At 46.8% G+C, this 21,724-nt stretch overlaps 1 protein-coding gene and 1 pseudogene across 2 annotated transcripts; both read left to right on the forward strand.

Annotated features, from left to right (window-relative positions):
• The first annotated feature begins 2,617 nt into the window (after positions 1 to 2,617).
• LOC125281470 (carbonyl reductase [NADPH] 1-like) lies at positions 2,618 to 13,341 on the forward strand. 2 transcript variants are annotated; one of them, XM_048214976.2, is made up of 3 exons: positions 2,618 to 3,064; positions 3,616 to 3,723; positions 7,790 to 13,341. In XM_048214976.2, the coding sequence occupies exons 1-3, from the start codon at positions 2,776 to 2,778 to the stop codon at positions 8,284 to 8,286; spliced, it is 894 nt and encodes a 297-aa protein (XP_048070933.1). In that variant the 5' UTR covers positions 2,618 to 2,775; the 3' UTR covers positions 8,287 to 13,341. The 2 variants fall into 2 exon arrangements, with proteins under 2 accessions (XP_048070933.1, XP_048070934.1); XM_048214977.2 differs by lacking the exon at positions 3,616 to 3,723 and having other exon boundaries at positions 7,790 to 10,980.
• On the forward strand, positions 10,345 to 15,046 carry LOC130542967 (carbonyl reductase [NADPH] 1-like; annotated as a pseudogene).
• The last annotated feature ends 6,678 nt before the right edge of the window (positions 15,047 to 21,724 follow it).

The following is a 21,724-nucleotide window of genomic DNA, read 5'->3' on the forward strand; positions in this document are numbered from 1 at the left end:
AGAATAGCAGCCTTCCAAACCAGATGGAACGGCCCTCCTTACACCATTCAGTTGTTTACTGGTCTGTACAGACCTGATTGTAGACGCCTCCCCACTGATCATAAGATCCTCAAGTGGTCCCAAAGGTGGCCTGAGGGAGAAAGAGGTCATCCACTCTTGAAAGTAGTGAATGTCTTCTTACATTCTCCTTAGCAGGTTCTTTACAGCGTTTCCATTTTCCCGCAGAACACCTGCTCAGTGCCTCCCCCTTAGAGTATTTCTCAGGCATCATCAGAGACTGTGGGTATGACAAGTTTCAAGACCGTATCGTAGTCGTCACTCACACAGACAGTCCTCCTTAACGCTCATAGCAAATTAATGAAGTCTCAAGTGGAAATTTTCTCCAACAATATCTTAGCAAAATTGCTATTCGTCATTCCTGTGTCTTTCTACATGACACTTTGTGCTGTATTTTAGGCAGAGTGGTGAACGTGTCTAGCATGGGGAGTCTGAGAGAACTGAAAAACTGCAGCCCAGAACTACAGCAGAAGTTTAGAAGCAAGACCATCACCGAGGAGGAGCTGGTGGGGCTCATGAACAAGTTCGTGGAAGACACAAAGAAAGGCGTGCACAGGAAAGAGGGCTGGCCTGACACCGCCTATGGAGTGACAAAAATCGGTGTCACCGTCCTGTCCAGAATCCACGCCAGGAACCTAGTGAGCAGAGGAGAGGGGACAAGATCCTTCTGAACGCCTGCTGCCCCGGGTGGGTGAGAACAGACATGGCAGGACCTAGAGCCACTAAAAGCCCAGAGGAAGGAGCAGAGACCCCTGTCTACTTGGCCCTTTTGCCCTCAGATGCTGAGGAGCCTCATGGGGAGTTTGTTATGGAGAAGAAAGTGGAAAAATGGTGAGCTTCATTCACGGATCCGTCCATGGATCCCTTATGATAGTCCCCTCCTTTGACCAAAAGGACTCTTCTACTGTCAATAATTTCCCTATCCTCAGAAAAAATACATATATAAAATATCCCTGCTGAGTATTCAATGTGAGGAGCCTACTAACTCAGGGAAGATTTTTTTTTTAATTTCTTCTGTGATACAGGGACAGAATAAATGAAATCAGTGAAATAATGAACCCCGGGGATGAATAAATGTTCTCTATCCATGCCTATTTGTGCAGACTCTTTCTATGCTGAGCCAGCTGAGAAGTGCACTACACCTAATAAGACCAGGAGCAGTCGGAGTTTCACTCAAGGGTAAGCACACGTTACACAAGAGGCAGAGAGTAATATGTTTGGCTTCTCAGGCCACACGCTCCTGTCGATCTCCCCAGGTCTGCTGTTGTAGCACGAAAGTAACCACAGACAGTATACAAACCAAGAGCAAGGTTGGACGTGGCATGCAGCCCATTGTACAGGCCTCGAGTAGAGCATGGACGACACCATGAAGGGAAGACACCCCTGTGGTCTCTGATTATCAAACGCACTGGGAAAAAAAACAATTACCAAGTGTGAAATGGCAGAGGGAACATAGACACATCCACAGGGCCCTCTGAGACAACGGAGAAAACTGAGGATGGATTGTGTGTGGTGATGAGTGCCCGGGAGTGAGGCCCAAGACCCCAGTGTGACGAGAAGATTCTTACCGCCCCATCCATGCCAGGCTCCCGGTGGGCCTGACTGAACGTCCACCGCATGCCTCCCTTCACAGGAATATGCATGTTGGAAAGGTGCCTCTTCTATACTGATTATTTTTCACTCTACGCCAGGGGTTTTCAGCTTCACCCAAATGAAAGGTGAGAGACCCTGGAAGCAAGGGTAGGGTCCTTATTTTTCAAGTTTTTCATGTCAAAAAAGGCTGAAAACTTCCTCCCTGTATTTTGCATTTAATTTTATTCTTTTTTTTTTTTCTTACTTGTATTTCTAAACTGACAAATGAGGACTATCGATGTCAACAAGAACACAAAGGATCTCCACTGCAAATTTGCAATAATACTCTGAGGTCACATAGGTCTTTTTGCCTTATTTTAAAACAACACCTCATTATATAAAATACTTCTGAACTGTGACCTTCAACTAACCCATAAAGTAGGCACTTTAGGCCAATGGGATTATGTAATCATTAAATCCAACAATCCAATCAATACCTTGGCCCCCAGCGGCTTCATAAACATCCCCTCCCACCTGGAGATCCTCAGAATCACACAGAGCGAGAGCCCTGCCCACAGCCAAGTCTCAGCACAGGACTGATTCTCTGTTTCTCCTTGTTGAGTTTCTCCTACGAAAGGAAGGGGACCTGTATCCTCAGAAGCACTTTTCCCACGCCAGAAATTTCACTGCACCTCGGAAGAACCCAATTCCCAGTCTGCACAGAAAGGACACATTCCCGAGACAATGTCTCCACTCCTTTTTCCCTTTTGTGGTTTTCCCAAAATTATTTTAGGTCAACTACCGTCAATCCCTAGCCCCCTTATCCCATCACCAACCACCTATCATTTCGCGAGCATTTCAGTCCAACCTGAACCATTGTTTGCCTCAAAAGAGGGACCTTAAGAGGGTAGAATCTCGGCCGGGTTCAAGGTGCAGCTGATGGAGGGACACAACTGGAACATTTGGCCCCTCCTACAATGGAGGGACTGAGGCGGGGCCTTGGGCACTGGGAGCCACAGTGCTGGATCCTAGAGCACAGGTGCACTGGCATCTCTGTCCTTGTCAGCCTCTGCACCGCCAGCCCTCCGTGGGGCCCACAGCACCATCTGCTCAGCACACAGGGCAGTGCTTGCGCTGCACACCGCCATGGCGTCAGCCTCCCGAGTGGCGCTGGTGACCGGGGCCAACAAGGGCATCGGCTTCGCCATCGTGCAGCAGCTGTGCCGGCAGTTCCCGGGGGACGTGGTGCTCACGGCGCGGGACGAGGCGCGGGGCCGGGCAGCTGTGCAGCAGCTCCAGGCCGAGGGCCTGAGTCCCCGCTTCCACCAGCTGGACATCGACGACCTGCAGAGCATCCGGGTCCTGCGCGACTTCCTGCGCAAGGAGTACGGGGGCCTGGACGTGCTGGTCAACAACGCGGGCATCGTATTCAAGCGTAAGGACCCGGGAAGACTTAGGGCTGGAGACCTCTCTCAGGGCACTTCCCGTGGGGGTTGGGCGTGGTCCCTGAATGCTGCTGGAGGGTCAGAGCTCCTATGGGGTCGAGAAGGGCCTCCCTAGGGACAGATGCTAGACTGCAGGCACAGGGAGAGAAGAAGCCTCTGGCGGTAGCAACCCTTTAAGCCCAGAGCTCCGTGGCATTGCCGTGGATTAATCTCAGGGACCTGACGGAGATTTTTGCAAGATTAATTTGATTTGGATCAGAGCATTTCAGTGAATGTTTAACTTATTTTGTGATAAACGCAAACTGCAAACAGAGAGACACAGAAATCCCAACAGCACTTTCCGCTTAACTTCCTGGAATGATGCCAACTTGCCAAGCTACACGGCATTAAACCACACACGTCACACTGGGAAATTACAGGTCACTAGCCCAGAGATTAATGACAATGCACCAGGTTGCACGTCCAAGAACATGTAACTGTCACTCCTGGAATCCTCTCCCATGGCTACTATTCATTAATCTATTCTCCCCTCACCTAACAGCTGCTGATCCCACACCCCTTCATATTCAAGCAGAAGTGACCATGAAAACAAACTTCTTTGGTACCCGAGCTGTGTGCACAGAACTGCTGCCTCTAATGAAAGCCCAAGGTGAGCCTCATCAGGGGCTCAAGCTGTGGTGTTTCTGGTATGATCTGCCCCTGCCTCTCTGTCCCATCTACAGACTCAGGCCCCTCTCCCTGCTCAGCCTCACCAGCCTGACTGCTGTGTCTCCTCCTGGACAGGTGCCCCTCTGCCTCAGGACTCTTACACACTGGTCCTGCAGTCGGCAGTGTCCTCTGACCCGCTGGTCCTTCACAACTGCCTCTGTGTTTCCTTCAAGTCTTCATTCATATCTCTCCTCAGAGAGGCCTTTACTGACTCCATGCCACTCACAGGGGAAATTCCCTGAGGATTCCTTCCTGGACCCTTTCTTCTCCCTCTGCCTGTCTCCCAGGGATTTTATTCAGACTAGTGGACTCCTCCCTCTCCAAACTTCTCAGGTCTCCTAACGCCAGTCACCTGCTTAGAACTTTCCCAGAGCTCTAAATACAAATGTTTTTTTCCTGCCTCTCCTCTTCCTCATGACCTCCCATGTCTCCCCAAATATCACCCCTTCAGATTCCCAACCTCATCCCCATCTAAACATCTAAAACATTTCCAGCTGACTCTTGTACTTTACCAAAATCATCGTGACCACAGACCCCACCATCCACTGACCATGAATAATGAGTTCACCATTCTCAGCTCTCCTCAGAGAGGCCGTTTACTGACTCCATGCCTCTCACAAGGGAAGTTCCCTGAGGATTCTTTTTGGAGTCTTTCTCTTCCCTCTGCCTGTCTCCCAGAGATTTTATTCATACTGGTGGACTCCTCCCACTCCAAACCTCTCAGGCCCCCCTAACATTGGTCACCTGCCTAGAACATTCCCAGAAGTTCAGACACACATCGTTCTCTTCCTGCTTCTACTTCTCCTCAGGATGCCCTCTACGCCCTCCCCAAATCCCACCCCTTCAGCCCCCAACCTACACCCCCATCTAAACATCTGCACTACCTAGTGACAGTCACCATCACCCAAAATCACCCTCATCACAGACCCCACCATCCCACTCACCATGAATAATGAGGTCACCATGCCCAGCGCCTGATTAGGGACCAGGTCCTACGAGTTGTCCTATGGGCTTTGTCCCCACGCTTCTCCTCCATCCCAGCTCTACAACACACACTCGCCTGTCATTTCTGGATCATTGCAACCTTCCTAAGACACGCGGCTTCTTCAGTCTCTTCCTCTCGGGGCATTCTCTGTGTTCTCCGAGGGCTTGCTTACTCCCAAAAGTACTTCAGGAGCAAAGACCAATCCCTGGGCATCACCTGTAGGCATCTCTGTCATCAGACCTGCCAAACTCCAGGCCCATCCACTCCCCTTCCCCTTGTTCAATGCTCTGCACAAAACAACTCCCAGGATTCCTTGCTTGTCAACTACTGTAATACTTCCCCCACGAGAACGTGATGCGGGGAACCACCACCCTTTTACTACACACATTAAGACAAGCAGATGCTTTTAGAAAGATTAAGATGTCAGGCTTGAACCAAGGACATGCAAGTACACTTGACTCTCTGTACTGCCCCCGATTCCTCTTCTGTCCTGGAAAGTTCTACGACTTCTTCGAACACTGGCTTCACTGGCATCCAAAGACATCTCTCAGATGTCACTGACTCCTTTGTGCACCACAACACTTGAGTGGGATGGAGTTCCTTGTGCCACCACCACACATCCTACAGGTATTCCCTTAGGAGGCAAAAATGACTTCTGGCCGAGAAATTTTTCTCACAGACTGAACAGTGTTGGTACTCGTTGTGTGTTGGCCTTGGACCAGAAAGACGAGTGAGTGCTCCCCTGCATTTGCTAAGGCAGGTTCTCATCAAACCATCTCACCCATGCGAAACTAGACTTCCTGGACATGGAAATGCAAGCTGTCTTTTCAGTGGGAAAGCAGAGTTTTCTTGCCTTTTGACATAGGAGAGTTCTTCCATTACTTGAGGGGATGGCAGCCACTGCGGCCATGTTACCAGGAGTTTTCCTCTTTGGGGAGACTATCTGGGAGAAATCCGAGCTAGGATAATCAAAAGCTAATACTGTCACTCCTCTCCCATACTTCACAACCTAAGACACAAAAAACAATCCTGAATGACTTCACCAGTTCTCTGTAGGTGCAGAACACATTCCAGAGGCCCGAGTTTGCTCTATTTTTTGGCATGGAAGGACAAAACAAGACAACTGGAGCCTAAGGACAATGAGGGATACCAGATGTTGATTCTTCTTCTTTTTAAATCCTTTCTTCAAGAAAGAGTTTAATTAAATAATTAAGCCACACGCACACACACAAAAGAAAAGTATCTACAAGCACAAGGTGCCCACCGCCTTCTTTTTTTTTAATTTGTTATTATGTTATGTTAGTCACCATACAGTACATCCTTAGTTTTTGATGTAGTGTTCCATGATTCATTGTTTGCGTGTAACACCCAGTGCTCCATGCAATACGTGCCCTCCTTAATACCCATCACCGGCCTATCCCAGTCCCCCACCCCCGCCCCTCTGAAGCCCTCCGTTTGTTTCCCAGAGTCCATAGTCTCTCATGGTTCATTCCGCCTTCTGTTTACCCCCCTTTCATTCTTCCCTTCCTTCTCCTACCGATCTCCCTGCTATTTCTTATGTTCTATAAATGAGTGAAACCATATGATAATTGTTTTTCTCTGCTTGACTTATTTCACTTAGCATTATCTCCTCCAATCCCGTCCATGTGGCTGCAAATGTTGGATAATCGTACTTTCTGATGGCTGAGTAATATTCCATTGTATATATGAAGCACAGCTTCTGTATCCATTCATCTGTTGAAGGGCATCTCGGCTCCTTCCACAATTTAGCTATTGTGGACAATGCCGCTGTGAACATTTACTGACCACCTTCTTAACCAGGCAGTCAGTATCTCAGGTACACTCTCTAAAGTGATAAAGACACATCCTTCTATTTCTCTTTAACTTACACTATGCATTTCTTTTGAAAAAGATATTAAGAAAATAGATACTCATTTCAATATAAAAACTGTAAACAATTACTCATACATGTCAATATAAGTTCATTGTTATAAATACTAAATATACTTTAAAAAACGAGTTAGTGAGAACTCTGTAATGTTTACACTGTTAACAGCTTTATTGAGATACAGTTCACATATCGGACGCTTCCCCCATCAGGTATCCAACTCCGCGGAGTTTAGTAATGGACAGAGTTATGCAACCACCACTGCTTCAAGATTAGCACACTGTCCAGAGCCCAGGGAGATCCGGTGCCCTTAGCTACCAGCCCTCTGTTCCCCCATCCCCCCTGCCCCAAGCAACCACCAATCTACACTCTCTCCCTCCATTTCCTTTTCCGGACATCCCATGTATGGAGCATCACACCATGAGCGGTCTTTTGTGACTGGCTTTTTAATTTTGAATAACGCTCTTAGGGGTCATCCACGTTGTAGCACCAACATCATTTCTCTTAAAAGCATCCATTTAACAGATTCGTTTTCCAAAGCTCCTTTCCATGACCATACTGCCAGGACATTAGTCACTCCTTCTGAGCCAATAACAAACCCAAAACGAGAAAACGCTTGCAGTTCAGCCCACTGAGGTGACTTGTTTTTCCCTACCAAGAGCACGGTGACAGTCTACCAGACCCGATGCAGTCTGCTCACCTTCAAGAGGCCCTCAGTTAAGTGATCAGCTCTTTGTGGTTCCATAGACACCTATTTATACAACACTGCCCGAGTGGCCACAAGATCTCCATGTGGTCCCAAAGGGGGCTTATGAGGAAAAGCGGCTCTCTACTCATGACGTCAGGGAGTGCCTCCTATCACTCTGCTTAGCACGTTCCTGTATAAGGCACGATCTTCTCTTTATTGAACAGCTGGTCACTGCCCAGACCGATTGAGATCATTTGTCTCACATCCTCTGAGACATTATGGGTAAGACAAGGTTCAAGACTGTATCATGTCCATCACTTACAGAGGCAGTCTTCACTAACACTCAGGCAACTGGGAATTTGTCCCAAATGGACAAATACTAGCAGTTTCGGTATTCATCATCCTAGTGCATGCCATGCTACATGACTCTCTCTGTTGTATTTTAGGCAGAGTGGTGAATGTGTCTAGCATAATGAGTTTCGCAGCCCTTAAATCATGCAGCCCAGAACTGCAGCAGAAATTTATGAATGAGACCATCACAGAGGAGGAGCTGGTGGGGCTCATGAACAAGTTTGTGGAAGACACAAAGAAAGGAGTACAGCAGAAGGAGGGATGGCCTGATGTAAACGTACTCCCATATGCAGTGTCCAAGATGGGTGTCACGGTCCTGTCCAGAATCCATGCCAGGAACCTGAGTGAGCAGAGGAGAGGGGACAAGATCCTCCTGAATGCCTGCTGCCCTGGGTGGGTGAGAACAGACATGGGTGGACCAAAAGGCATCAAAAGCCCAGAAGAAGGAGCAGAGACCCCTGTCTACTTGGCTCTTTTGCCCTCGGATGTTGAGAGGCCTCATGGAGACATTCTTATGGAGAAGAAAGTTCGACGATGGGGACCCATCTCTCAGTTACCTTCCTGGGCCCACTCTGATCCCGTCATCATCTGACCAAAACAACTCTTATATTGTCAACAGTATTCATAAGAAAGAAAGAAAGAAAGAAAGAAAGAAAGAAAGAAAGAAAGAAAGAAAGAAAGAAAGAAGGAAGGAAGAAGGAGGGAGGGGAAGGGAGAGGAGGGAGGGAGGGAGGAAAAAGAATAGAAAAAGAATCACTATCCCGAAGGAGTAATGACATTGAATTGACGACAAATTCTTTGAAGTCACTTCAAATTTCTTTTCCAATATAGGAATAGAAAAAGTACAATTGATGACATAATGAATGGAAATGTCTTCCACTGTCAATAATATCCCTATACACAGAAAAAAAGAAAGTGTAAAATATCCCTGCTGAATATTCAATTTGAGGAGCCTACTAACTCAGAGGAGGTTTTTTGATTTCTTCTGTAATAAAGGGACAGAATAAATGAAATCAGAAATAATGAATAAATGTTCTCTATCCATGCCTATTTGTGCAGACTCTTTCTATGCTGAGCCAGCTGAGAAGTGCACTACACCTAATAAGACCAGGAGCAGTCGGAGTTTCACTCAAGGGTAAGCACACGTTACACAAGAGGCAGAAAGTAATATGTTTGGCTTCTCAGGCCACACGCTCCTGTCGATCCTCCCAGGTCTGCTGTTGTAGCACGAAAGTAACCACAGACAGTATACAAACCAAGAGCAAGGTTGGACGTGGCATGCAGCCCATTGTACAGGCCTCGAGTAGAGCATGGACGACACCATGAAGGGAAGACACCCCTGTGGTCTCTGATTATCAAACGCACTGGGAAAAAAAAAATTACCAAGTGTGAAATGGCAGAGAGAACATAGACACATCCACAGGGCCCTCTGAGACAACGGAGAAAACTGAGGATGGTCTGCGTGTGGTGATGAGTGCCCGGGAGTGAGGCCCAAGACCCCAGTGTGACGAGAAGATTCTTACCGCCCCATCGACGCCAGGCTCCCGGTGGGCCTGACTGAACGTCCACCGCATGCCTCCCTTCACAGGAATATGCATGTTGGAAAGGTGCCTCTTCTATACTGATTATTTTTCACTCTACGCCAGGGCTTTTCAGCCTCAGCCAAATGAAAGGTGAGAGACCCTGGAAGCAGGGGTAGGGTCCTTATTTTTCAAGTTTTTCATGTGAAAAAGGCTGAAAATTTCCTCCCTGTTGTTTTGCCCTTAATTTTTTCTCTTTCTTTTTTTGCTTACTTGCATTTCTACACTGACAAATGAGGACTATCGATGTCTACTAGAATACACAGGATCTCCACTGCAAATTTGCAAAAATACTCTGAGGTCACATAGGGCTTTTTGCCTTATTTTAAAACAACATCTCAATATATAAAATACTTCTAAACTGTGACCTTCAACTAACCCATAAAGTAGGCACTTTAGGCCAATGGGATTATGTAATCATGAAATCCAACATTCCAATCAATACCTTGGCCCCCAGCGGCTTCATAAACATCTCCTCCACCTGGAGATCCTCAGAATCACACAGAGCGAGAGCCCTGCCCACAGCCAAGTCTCAGCACAGGACTGATTCTCTGTTTCTCCTTCTTGAGTTTCTCCTACGAAAGGAAGGGGACCTCTATCCTCAGAAGCACTTTCCCCACGCCAGAAATTTCACTGCACCTCGGAAGAACCCAATTCCCATTCTGCACAGAAAGGACCATTCCCGAGACAATGTCTCATTCCTTTTTCCCTTTTGTGGTTTTCCCAAAATTATTTTAGGTCAACTACCGTCAATCCCTAGCCCCCTTATCCCATCACCAACCACCTATCATTTCGCGAGCATTTCAGTCCAACCTGAACCATTGTTTGCCTCAAAAGAGGGACCTTAAGAGGGTAGAGTCTCGGCCGGGTTCAAGGTGCAGCTGCTGGAGGGACAGAACTGGAACATTTGGTCCCTCCTACAATGGAGGGACTGAGGTGGGGCCTTGGGCACTGGGAGCCACAGTGCTGGATCCTAGAGCACAAGTGCACTGGCATCTCTGTCCTTGTCAGCCTCTGCACCGCCAGCCCTCCGTGGGGCCCACAGCACCATCTGCTCAGCACACAGGGCAATGCTTGCTCTGCACGCGGCCATGGCGTCAGCCCCCCGTGTGGCTCTGGTGACCGGGGCCAACAAGGGCATCGGCTTCGCCATCGTGCAGCAGCTGTGCCGGCAGTTCACGGGGGACGTGGTGCTCACGGCGCGGGACGAGGCACGGGACCGGGCGGCCGTACAGCAGCTCAAGGCCGAGGGCCTGAGTCCCCACTTCCACCAGCTGGACATCGACGACCTGCAGAGCATCCGCACCCTGCGTGACTGCCTGCGCAAGGAGTACGGGGCCCTGAACGTGCTGGTCAACAACGCGGCCATCGCATTGAAGCATAAGGACCCGGGAAGACTTAGGGCTGGAGACCTCTCTCAGGGCACTTCCCGTGGGGGTTGGGCGTGGTCCCTGAATGCTGCTGGAGGGTCAGAGCTCCTATGGGGTCGAGAAGGGCCTCCCTAGGGAGAGAGGCTAGACTGCAGGCACAGGGAGAGAAGAAGCCTCTGGCGGTAGCAACCCTTTAAGCCCAGAGCTCCGTGGCATTGCGGTGGATTAATCTCAGGGATCTGACGGAGATTTTTGCAAGTTTAAATCGGTTTGGATCAGAGCATTTCAGTGAATGTTTAACGTATTTTGTAATAAACACAACTACAAACAGAGAGATACAGATCCCAACAGCACAGTCCGGTTAACCTCCTGAAATGATGCCAACATGCCAAGGTACACGGCATTAACAAACCACACACATCACATTGGGAAATTACAGGTCACTAGCCCAGAGATTAATGACAATGCACCAGGTTGCACATCCAAGAACATGTAACTGTCACTCCTGGAATCCTCTCCCATGGCTACTATTCATTAATCTATTCTCCCCTCACCTAACAGCTGCTGATCCCACACCCCTTCATATTCAGGCAGAAGTGACCATGAAAACAAACTTCTTTGGTACCCGAGCTGTGTGCACAGAACTGCTGCCTCTAATGAAAGCCCAAGGTGAGCCTCATCAGGGGCCCAAGCTGTGGTGTTTCTGGTATGTTCTGCCCCTGCCTCTCTGTCCCATCTACAGACTCAGGCCCCTCTCCCTGCTCAGCCTCACCAGCCTGACTGCTGTGTCTCCACCTGGACAGGTGCCTCTCTGCCTCAGGACTCTTACACACTCGTCCTGAAGTCACCATCGCCCTCTGAACCCCTGATCTCACAACTGGCTCTGTCCTTTCCTCAAGTCTTCATTCAAATCTCTCCTCAGAGAGGCCTTTAGTGACTGCATGCCACTCACAGGGGAAATTCCCTGAGGATTCTTTGTCGACCCTTTCTCCTCCCTCTGCCTGTCTCCCAGGAATTTTATTCAGACTAGTGGACTCCTCCCTCTCCAAACTTCTCAGGCCCCCCTAACATCGGTTACCTGCCTAAAACATTCCCAGAGCTCCAGACACACATCGTTCTCTTCCTGCTTCTCCTTCTCCTCAGGGTGCCCTCTACCCCCTCCCCAAATCCCACCCCTTCAGCCCCCAACTTATACCGCCATCTAAACATCTACACTACCTAATGACACTCACCATTACCCAAAATCACCCTCATCACAGACCCCACCATCCCACTAACCATGAATAATGAGGTCACCATGCCCAGCGCCTGATTAGGGACCAGGTCCTACGAGTTGTCCTATGGGCTTTGTCCCCATGCCTCTTCTCCATCCCAGCTCTACAACACACACTCGCCTGTCAATTCTGGATCATTGCACCACTCCTAAGATGCCCTGCTTCTTCAGTCTCTTCCTCTCAGGGCATTCTCTCTGCTCTCTGAGAGGCCACATACTCTCAAAAGTCCTTCAGGGGCAAAGCCCAAGCCCTGGGCATCACCTGTAGGCATCTCTGTCATCAGACCTGCCAAACTCCAGGCCCATCCGCTCCCTTCCCCTTCTATACTCTGCACAAAACAAACTCCCAGAATTCCTTGCTTGTCAACTACTGTAATACTTCCCCACGAGAACGTGATGCGGGGAACCACCACCCTTTTACTACACTCATTAAGACAAGCTGATGATTTTAGAAAGATTAAGATCTCTAGCATGAACCGACGACATGCAGGGACTTGACTCTCTGTCCTGCCCCGGATTCCTCTACTGTCCTTGAAATTTCTATGACTTCTTCGAACACTGGCTTCACTGGCATCCAAAGGACAGCTCTCAGATGTCACCGACTCCTTCACTCACCATAACACTTGAGTGGGATGGATTCCTTGTGCCACCACCACACATCCTACAGGTATTCCCTTAGGAAGCAAAAATGACTTCTGGCCGAGAAATTTTCCTCACTGACTGAACAGTGTTGGTCCATGCTGTGTGTTGGCCTTGGACCAGAAAGAGGAGTGAGTGGTCTCCTGCATTTGCTAAGGCAGGTTCTCATCAAACAATTCATCTTGCCTCAGGGAAACTGGACTTCCTGGACATGGAAATGCAGGTTGTCTTCTCAGTGAGAAAGCAGGGTTTTCTTGCCTTTTGACATAGGAGAGTTTTTCCATTACTTGAGGGGATGGCAGCCTTGCAGCCATGTTACCAGGACTTTCCCTCTTTGGGGAGACTATCTAGGAGAAATCATAACTAGCACAACAAAAACCAATACCGTCCCTCCTCTCCCATACTTCACAACCTGAGACACAAAGACAATCCTGAATGACTTCGCCAGTTCTCTGTGGGGGCAGAACACATTCCAAGGCCCGTGTTTGCTCTGGTTTTTGGCATGGAAGGAGAAAACAAGACAACTGTGAGCCTAAGGACAATGAGGGATAGCAGATGTTGATTCTTCATTTCAAATCGTTTCTTCAAAATAGAGTTTTACTGAATTAATTGAGCCACACGCACACAAAAAAACAAGAATCTACAACCACCAGGTGCCCCCCACCGTCTTCACCAGGCAGTCAGTATCTCGGCCATGTATGTCCTTTCCCACATTCCATGGCATTCCCCCCATCCCCCTAAATTCATATTCTCGAATTAAAGGATACACTCTCTAAAGTGATAAACACTTGTCCTTCTATTTCTCTTTAATTACGCTATGCATTTCTTTTGAAAAAGCTATTAAGAAAATAGATACTCATTTCAATATTAAAACTGTAAACAATTACTCATTTCAATATAAGTACACTGTTATAAATACAAACTATACTGTCAAAAACGAGTTAGTGAGAACTCTGTGAATGTTTACACTTTTAACAGCTTTATTGAGATACAGTTCACATATCGGACGCTTCCCCCATCAGGTATCCAACTCCGCGGAGTTTAGTAATGGACAGAGTTATGCAACCACCACTGCTTCTAGATTAGCACACTGTCCAGAGCCCAGGGAGATCCGGTGCCCTTAGCTACCAGCCCTCTGTTCCCCCATCCCCCCTGCCCCAAGCAACCACCAATCTACACTCTCTCCCTCCATTTCCTTTTCCGGACATCCCATGTATGGAGCATCACACCATGAGCGGTCTTTTGTGACTGGCTTTTTAATTTTGAATAATGCTCTTAGGGGTCATCCATGTTTTAGCACCAACATCATTTCTCTTAATAGCATCCATTTAACAGATTCGTTTTCCAAAGCTCCTTTCCATGACCATACTGCCAGGACATTAGTCACTCCTTCTGAGCCAATAACAACCCCAAAAGGAGAAAACCCTTGCAGTTCAGCCCACTGAGGAGACTTGTTTTTCCTACTGAGAGCACGGTGACAATCTACCAGACCCGATGCAGTCTGCTCACCTTCAAGAGGCCCTCAGTTAAGTGATCAGCTCTTTGTGGTTCCGTAGACACCTATTTATACAACACTGCCCGAGTGGCCACAAGATCTCCATGTGGTCCCAAAGGGGGCTTATGAGGAAAAGCGGCTCTCTACTCATGACGTCAGGGAGTGCCTCCTATCACTCTGCTTAGCACGTTCCTGTATAAGGCACGATCTTCTCTTTATGGAACAGCTGGTCACTGCCCAGACCGATTGAGATCATTTGTCTCACATCCTCTGAGACATTATGGGTAAGACAAGGTTCAAGACTGTATCATGTCCGTCACTTACAGAGGCAGTCTTCACTAACACTCAGCCAACTGGGAATTTGTCCCAAATGGACAAATACTAGCAGTTTCGGTATTCATCCTCCTAGTGCATGCCATGCTACATGACTCTCTCTGTTGCATTTTAGGCAGAGTGGTGAATATGTCTAGCATAATAACCCTCATAGCCCTTAAGAAGTGCAGCCCAGATCTGCAGCAGAAGTTTATAAGCAAGACCATCACAGAGGAGGAGCTGGTGGGGCTCATGAACTAGTTTGTGAAAGACACAAAGAAAGGAGTACAGCAGAAGGAGGGCTGGCCTGATATAAAAGTAGTCCCATATGCAGTGTCTAAGATGGGTGTCACAGTCCTGTCCAGAATCCATGCCAGGAACCTCAGTGAGCAGAGGAGAGGGGACAAGATCCTCCTGAATGCCTGCTGCTCTGGGGTGGGTGAGAACAGACATGGGTGGACCAACAGCCATCAAAAGCCCAGAAGAAGGAGCAGAGACCCCTGTCTACTTGGCTCTTTTGCCCTCGGATGCTGAGAGGCCTCATGGAGACTTTCTTATGGAGAAGAAAGTTGAACAATGGGGACCCCTCTGTCAGTTACCTTCCTGGGCCCATTCTGATCCCATTATCATCTGACCAAAACAACTCATACTGTCAATAATATCCTTACATGAAAGAAGAAAGAAAGAAAGAAAGAAAGAAAGAAAGAAAGAAGAAAGAAAGAGAGAGAGAGAGAGAAAGAAAGAAGAAAGAAAGAGAAGAAAAGAAAGAAGAGAGGGGAGGGGGGAAGAGGGGAGGAAGGAAGGAAGGAAGGAAGGGAGGGAGGGAGGGAGGGAGGGAGGGAGGGAGGGAGGAAGGAAGGAAGGAAGGAAGGAAGGAAGGAAGGAAGGAAGGAAAGAAGGAGAGAAAAGAAAAGAAAAAGAATCACTATCCCTATGGAGTAATCACATTGAATTGCCAACAAATTCTTTGAAGTCACCTCTAATTTCTTCTCTGATATAGAAGAAAACGTACAGTTGAAGACAAAATGAATGGAAATGTCCTCCACTGTCAATAATATCCCTATCCACAGAAAAAAAGAAAGTGTAAAATATCCCTGCTGAATATTCAATTTGAGGAGCCTACTAACTCAGGGGAGGTTTTTTTTATTTCCTCTGTGATACAGGGACAGAATAAATGTAATCAGTGAAATAATGAACCCCGGAGATGAATAAATGTTCTCTATCCATGCCTATTTGTGCAGACTCTTTCTATGCTGAGCCAGCTGAGAAGTGCACTACACCTAATAAGACCAGGAGCAGTCGGAGTTTCACTCAAGGGTAAGCACACGTTACACAAGAGGCAGAGAGTAATATGTTTGGCTTCTCAGGCCACACGCTCCTGTCGATCCTCCCAGGTCTGCTGTTGTAGCACGAAAGTAACCACAGACAGTATACAAACCAAGAGCAAGGTTGGACGTAGCATGCAGCCCATTGTACCAGCCTCGAGTAGAGCATGGATGACACCATGAAGGGAAGACACCCCTGTGGTCTCTGATTATCAAACGCACTGGGAAAAAAAACAATTACCAAGTGTGAAATGGCAGAGAGAACATAGACACATCCACAGGGCCCTCTGAGACAACGGAGAAAACTGAGTATGGATTGCGTATGGTGATGAGTGCCCGGGAGTGAGGCCCAAGACCCCAGTGTGACGAGAAGATTCTTACCGCCCCATCGACGCCAGGCTCCCGATGGGCCTGACTGAACGTCCACCGCATGCCTCCCTTCACAGGAATATGCATGTTGGAAAGGTGCCTCTTCTATACTGATTATTTTTCACTCTACGCCAGGGGTTTTCAGCTTCACCCAAATGAAAGGTGAGAGACCCTGGAAGCAAGGCCGGTGATGGGTAGTAAGGAGGGCACATATTGCATGGTGCACTGGGTGTTATACTTCATTTTAATTCTCTCTAAACACCACTTCATGAGAGTCAGAATGCCATACATTATCTTTTCCATTTAACTTTTCTGGTACTGCCATTCCTTAGTGGGAGGGAGCTTAGAGTTCAGTGACAATGACTCTCTTTCCTGGATATTTACATTAAAAAGGAGAGTTCTCTGATTTTCTTCAATCTCTGTTCATATGATCTCATGACCTTTCTCTATTTTTTTAATTTTATTTATTTATTTGTCAGAGAGAGAGCACAAGCAGCGGGAGCAGCAGGCAGAGGGAGAAGGCTTCCCACTGAGCAAGGAGCCCAACGTGGGGCTTGATCCCAGGACCCTGGGATCATGACCTGAGCTGAAGGCAGACGCTTAACTGACTGAGCAAGCCCGGCGTTCCAACTCATGACCTTTCTATAATGCTAAAAATACTCATTTAAACATAAAAACAGGTATACCTGGGTGGCTCAGTGGGTTAAGCAGCCAACTCTTAGTATCATCAGCTCAGGTCATGATCTCAGGGTTGTGGAATCGAGCCCTGGGTCAGGCTCTGCACTCTGCAGGGACTCTTCTTGGGATTCTCTCTCTCCATCTTCCTCTGCCCTCCCCCCCACCGGCTATGCCAACGCTCTCTCTCACTCACTCTCTCCCTAAAAAAAGAAATAAATCTTTAAATAATTAAAAAAATATAAAAATAGTAGACTATTTACTTATACATGTCAATACAAGTTCATTGTTACAATTACTAATGATATTTTCAAAAAAGACTTAGTGAGTCAAACCAGGGATGTACTGTATGGTGACTAACATAATATAATAAAAAAATGTTATTATAATAAAAAAAATAAACTGCAAATTTCAAATACACTGTAAAATAAATAAATAATAAAAAAAATTTTTAAAAACAAAAAAGACTTAGTGAGAAATGTGTCATTGCTTCATACTTTTAACAGCTTTATTCAAATACAATACACATATTGTACACTTCATCCATCTCAGATATCCAACTCAGTGGATTTTAGTAATGGACGGAGTTGTGGAACCATCACTGCTTCAAGATTAGCACACTGTCATCAGCCCAGGGAGATCCTGTGACCTTAACTACCAGCTCTTTCTTACCCCATTCCCCCTACACCAGGCAACCACCAGTCTACTCTCTCTCCCTACATTTCCTTTTCTGAAATTAGATAGATAGATAGATAGATAGATAGATAGATAGATAGATAGATATACACACACATATACGTATACATGTATGTATATATGTGTCTGTGTATATATATACATATATACACACAGAGAGGATCATATAATGAATTGTCTTTTGTCACTGCCCTCTTTATTTCAGATAATATTATCAAGGTTCATTCATGTTCAGCATGGACTTCATTTCTTTTTATAACATCTCTTTAACACATCACTTTTCCACTGCCCAACACATCACTTTTCCACTGCCCCTTTCCATGACCATATTGCTAGGCATTTTGTCACTGCTCCCGAGATATGTAATTCCAAACCTGGAGAAAAAGTCATGCAACTCAGCCCGCTGAGATGATTTGTTTTTACCTGGCCCCACCAGAGTGACAGCCTCCCTACCCCAATGCAGTCTGATAACGTTCAAATGCATCAATAAACTGATCGGTTGTCTCTTGACTGATAAACACTTGTTAATAATGGACTACACAAGTGACCAAAAATCTCCAGGTGGTCCCAAGGAGGACCTATAAGGAAAAGTGGCTCTCTACTCATGACGTCAGGGAGTGCCTCCTATCACTCTGCTTAGCATGTTCCTGTATAAGGCATGTTCCTTTCTTTATGGAACATCTGGACACTGCCCAGACCCATTAAGATCATCTCTCTGACATCCTCTGAGACATTGTGGATAAGACAAGGTTCAAGATTGTATCATGTCCGTCACTTACAGAGGCAGTCTTCACTAACACTCAGCCAACTGGGAATTTGTCCAAAATGGACAAATAGTAGCAGTTTCAGTATTTATCATCCTCGTGCATGCCATGCTACATGACTCTCTCTGTTGTATTTTAGGCAGAGTGGTGAATGTGTCTAGCATAATGAGCTTCGAAACCCTTAAATCATGCAGCCCAGAACTACAGCAGAAAAAAGGATAAAGAAAGGGGGGGTAATCAGAAGGGGGAATGAAGCATGAGAGACTATGGACTCTGAGAAACAAACTGAGGGCTTCAGAGGGGAGGGGGGTGGGGGAATGGGATAGGCTGGTGATGGGTAGTAAGGACGGCCCGTATTGCATGGTGCACTGAGTGATATACACGACTAATGAATCATCGAAATTTACATCAGAAAAAAAAGAAAGAAAGAAACTCAATTTTAGCATCCACAAATAAATTTTTATTGGAACACACACAAAAAAAAGAAAGAAATTTATGAATGAGACCATCACAGAGGAGGAGCTGGTGGGGTTCATGAACAAGTTTGTGGAAGACACAAAGAAAGGAGTACAGCAGAAGGAGGGCTGGCCTGATATACAACTAGTCCCATATGCAGTGTCCAAGATGGGTGTCACGGTCCTGTCCAGAATCCATGCCAGGAACCTGAGTGAGCAGAGGAGAGGGGAATTAATCCTCCTGAATGCCTGCTGCCCTGGGTGGGTGAGAACAGACATGGGTGGACCAACAGCCATCAAAAGCCCAGAAGGAGGAGCAGAGACCCCTGTCTACTTGGCTCTTTTGCCCTCGGATGCTGAGAGGCCTCATGGAGACTTTCTTATGGAGAAGAATGTTGAACAATGGGGACTCCTCTATCAGTTCCCTTCATGGGTCCCATTCTGATCCCATCATCATCTGACCAAAACAACTCTTACATTGTCAACAATATTCACAACAATAAGGAAGGAAGGAAGGAAGGAAGGAAGGAAGGAAGGAAGGAAGGAAGGAAGGAAGGAAGGAGAAAGAAAGAAAGAAAGAAAGAAAGAAAGAAAGAAAGAAAGAAAGAAAGAAAGAGAAAGAAGAAAAGAAAAAGAATCACTATCCCTATGGAGTAATCACATTGAATTGGTGACAAATTCTTTGAAGTGACTTCTAATTTCAACTCTGATACAGGAGAAGAAAAAGTACAATTGATGACGTAATGAATGGAAATCATAGATGAATAAACAATCTAAGTATGTGTCCATGTGCACAGACGGCTCCATGCCAACCAGCCCAAAACTCTAACAGACCCTACATCATGTCAAGAGAAGGGACAGTTTAAATCAGGACTTGGTAAACACTAGTGAAAGATCCAGAGAGTAAGTATTTTTGCCTTTGCAAGACCAGTGGCCTCTGTTGGACCTACTCAAATCTGCTGTCGTAGCTTGAAAGTCACCACAGGCCATATAGTAACCATGAATGGGGCTGGATTTCACTGGCCAGCATACTCGATCAAGCCTCTACGATGACACGGGCAAGCTCATGAAGGACAGACATCCTCTGTGGTCTCGTTAAATATCAAACTCACTGGGGGAAAAACAACTGCAAGGTGTGAAATGGGAGTGGGCGCTTAAGGTACATCCATAGGACAAGCTGAGACAAGGGGAAAAGTGAATGTGGATGGGTATCAATGGATATGAAAGAATGATTGTCAAATCTCCCCAAGGTGAATGTGTTATTCATGTAGGGATAAAGGGTCACCGGGTTTGTAACATTAACACGGGTCAGCAAAATACCAACAGAAGGGGAACACATAACGATAGTGAAACATTCGTCATTGTTGCGGCTAGTCTGGTGAAGACATGGCTGTCCACAATACTATTCTTTCCACTGTCCTCTTGAAAGCTCTCAACACAAACATCTGGACACTAAAAGGTCCTGGCTCTGCCACCTAACCAGGTGACCTTAAGCAAAATCCTGCATGTTGTTCTTTGTCAGTGTCCTCAGGTGTACAAGGGGGCGTACGTCATAGCACTGCTGTGAAGAGGAAGTGAACTGATACAGGTGGACAGGCTGAAAACAATGGCCAGGCAAAGTGTCCTCCATCATGAGCCCCTGTAGTGGGGCCTGACACATCCATGACCCTGAGCGGAAGTTCCTACTGCCCCACATCCAGCCTGGCTCCCCGTGGGCTCCGTGAATGCCCACCACGTCCCTCCCCTCACAGAAGTATCCATGTGCTACAGACCCGTCTCCTCTCATGATTACTTTTCACTCTTCACCGGGGATTTTCAGGCTAACAGAAATGAAAACCGAAGGCCCATGCAAGCAAGCTTAAGTCTTTTATTTTGAAAGTGAGGTTTCCTTTGGGGCCCCTGGCTGGCTCAAATGGTTTAGCTCGGGACTCTTCATCTCAAGGTTGTAAATTTGAGCGAACCCAAGTTGGGTGCAGAGATTACTTAAACATAAAATCTTTTAAAAAATAAAATAAAATAAAAAATAAGTACCCTGTTTCCTTTAGTTTTCCCTTCAGCAAGGCTATTGATTTCCTTCCTGTTAGCTTGTATTTCTTTTCTTTTTTTTTTATAATAATATTTTTTATTATGTTATTCACCATACAATACTGTATGGTAGCTTCTATTTCTAAACTGACCCATGAGGAAAATCAAAGTCTAGGTCAAGACAATAGAATCTCTACTGCTAGTTTGGAAATGTAACCTGGTATCACAAAGACCTTTTCTCCTCGATACTTTAAAAATAATCCAAACTATCTACACTGCTTATTAAGTGTGAGGTTGGACTACAAGCAGGCATTGTAACAATCATATGCACATGTACCCATGGAATAAAACATTCCAATCACTGGCCTGTCTCACACTAATTTTCAAAAACATCCCCTCGCGCTGGGGCCCCCTGGAATCACACAGAGGAAGGAGCCCTGCCCACAGCCAAGTCTCAGCACAGGACTGATTTCTCCCTCTTGATTTTCCCTTAAGAAAGCAAGGGGATCTGTATCCTGAGAAGCAGTTTCCCTGGACAGACAACTTCATTGTATTTTAGAGGAAAGCAACCATTCCCATTTTGCGGAGGAAGGACACATTCCCAAGACAATTACTCTGCTCTCTTGTTCTCCCTCTGAGGTCTCCCAAAATAGTTCACTTGAATGCTATCAATCTCTAGTGCTCTATTAACCCGTCACCCACCACCTCTGTTCCGGGGAGCACATCAGTACTCCCTGAACCACTGCTTGGCTCAGAGTTGAGATCCTAAGAGGAAGGAGTCCTCATTGGGCTCAGGGTGCAACCCTGGGAGGGGTGGATCTGGTATAGGCTCACTAGGGAACCTTCTGGAACATTTGGTCTCTCCTTTGATGGCGAGACTGAGGAAGGGCCTTGCGCTGAAGGAGGCACAGCACTGGAATCTACAACACACTTCCATTGGTATCTCTGACTGTCTACACCACGAGCCCTCGGTATGGCCTACAACACAATCCACTCACCACACAGGGCCTTGCTTGACCTGCACGCAGCGCTGTCATCAACCGCTCCCCTGC

The sequence above is a fragment of the Ursus arctos genome, unplaced genomic scaffold (assembly GCF_023065955.2).
Source record: "Ursus arctos isolate Adak ecotype North America unplaced genomic scaffold, UrsArc2.0 scaffold_60, whole genome shotgun sequence".
Classification (NCBI taxonomy): domain Eukaryota; kingdom Metazoa; phylum Chordata; class Mammalia; order Carnivora; family Ursidae; genus Ursus; species Ursus arctos.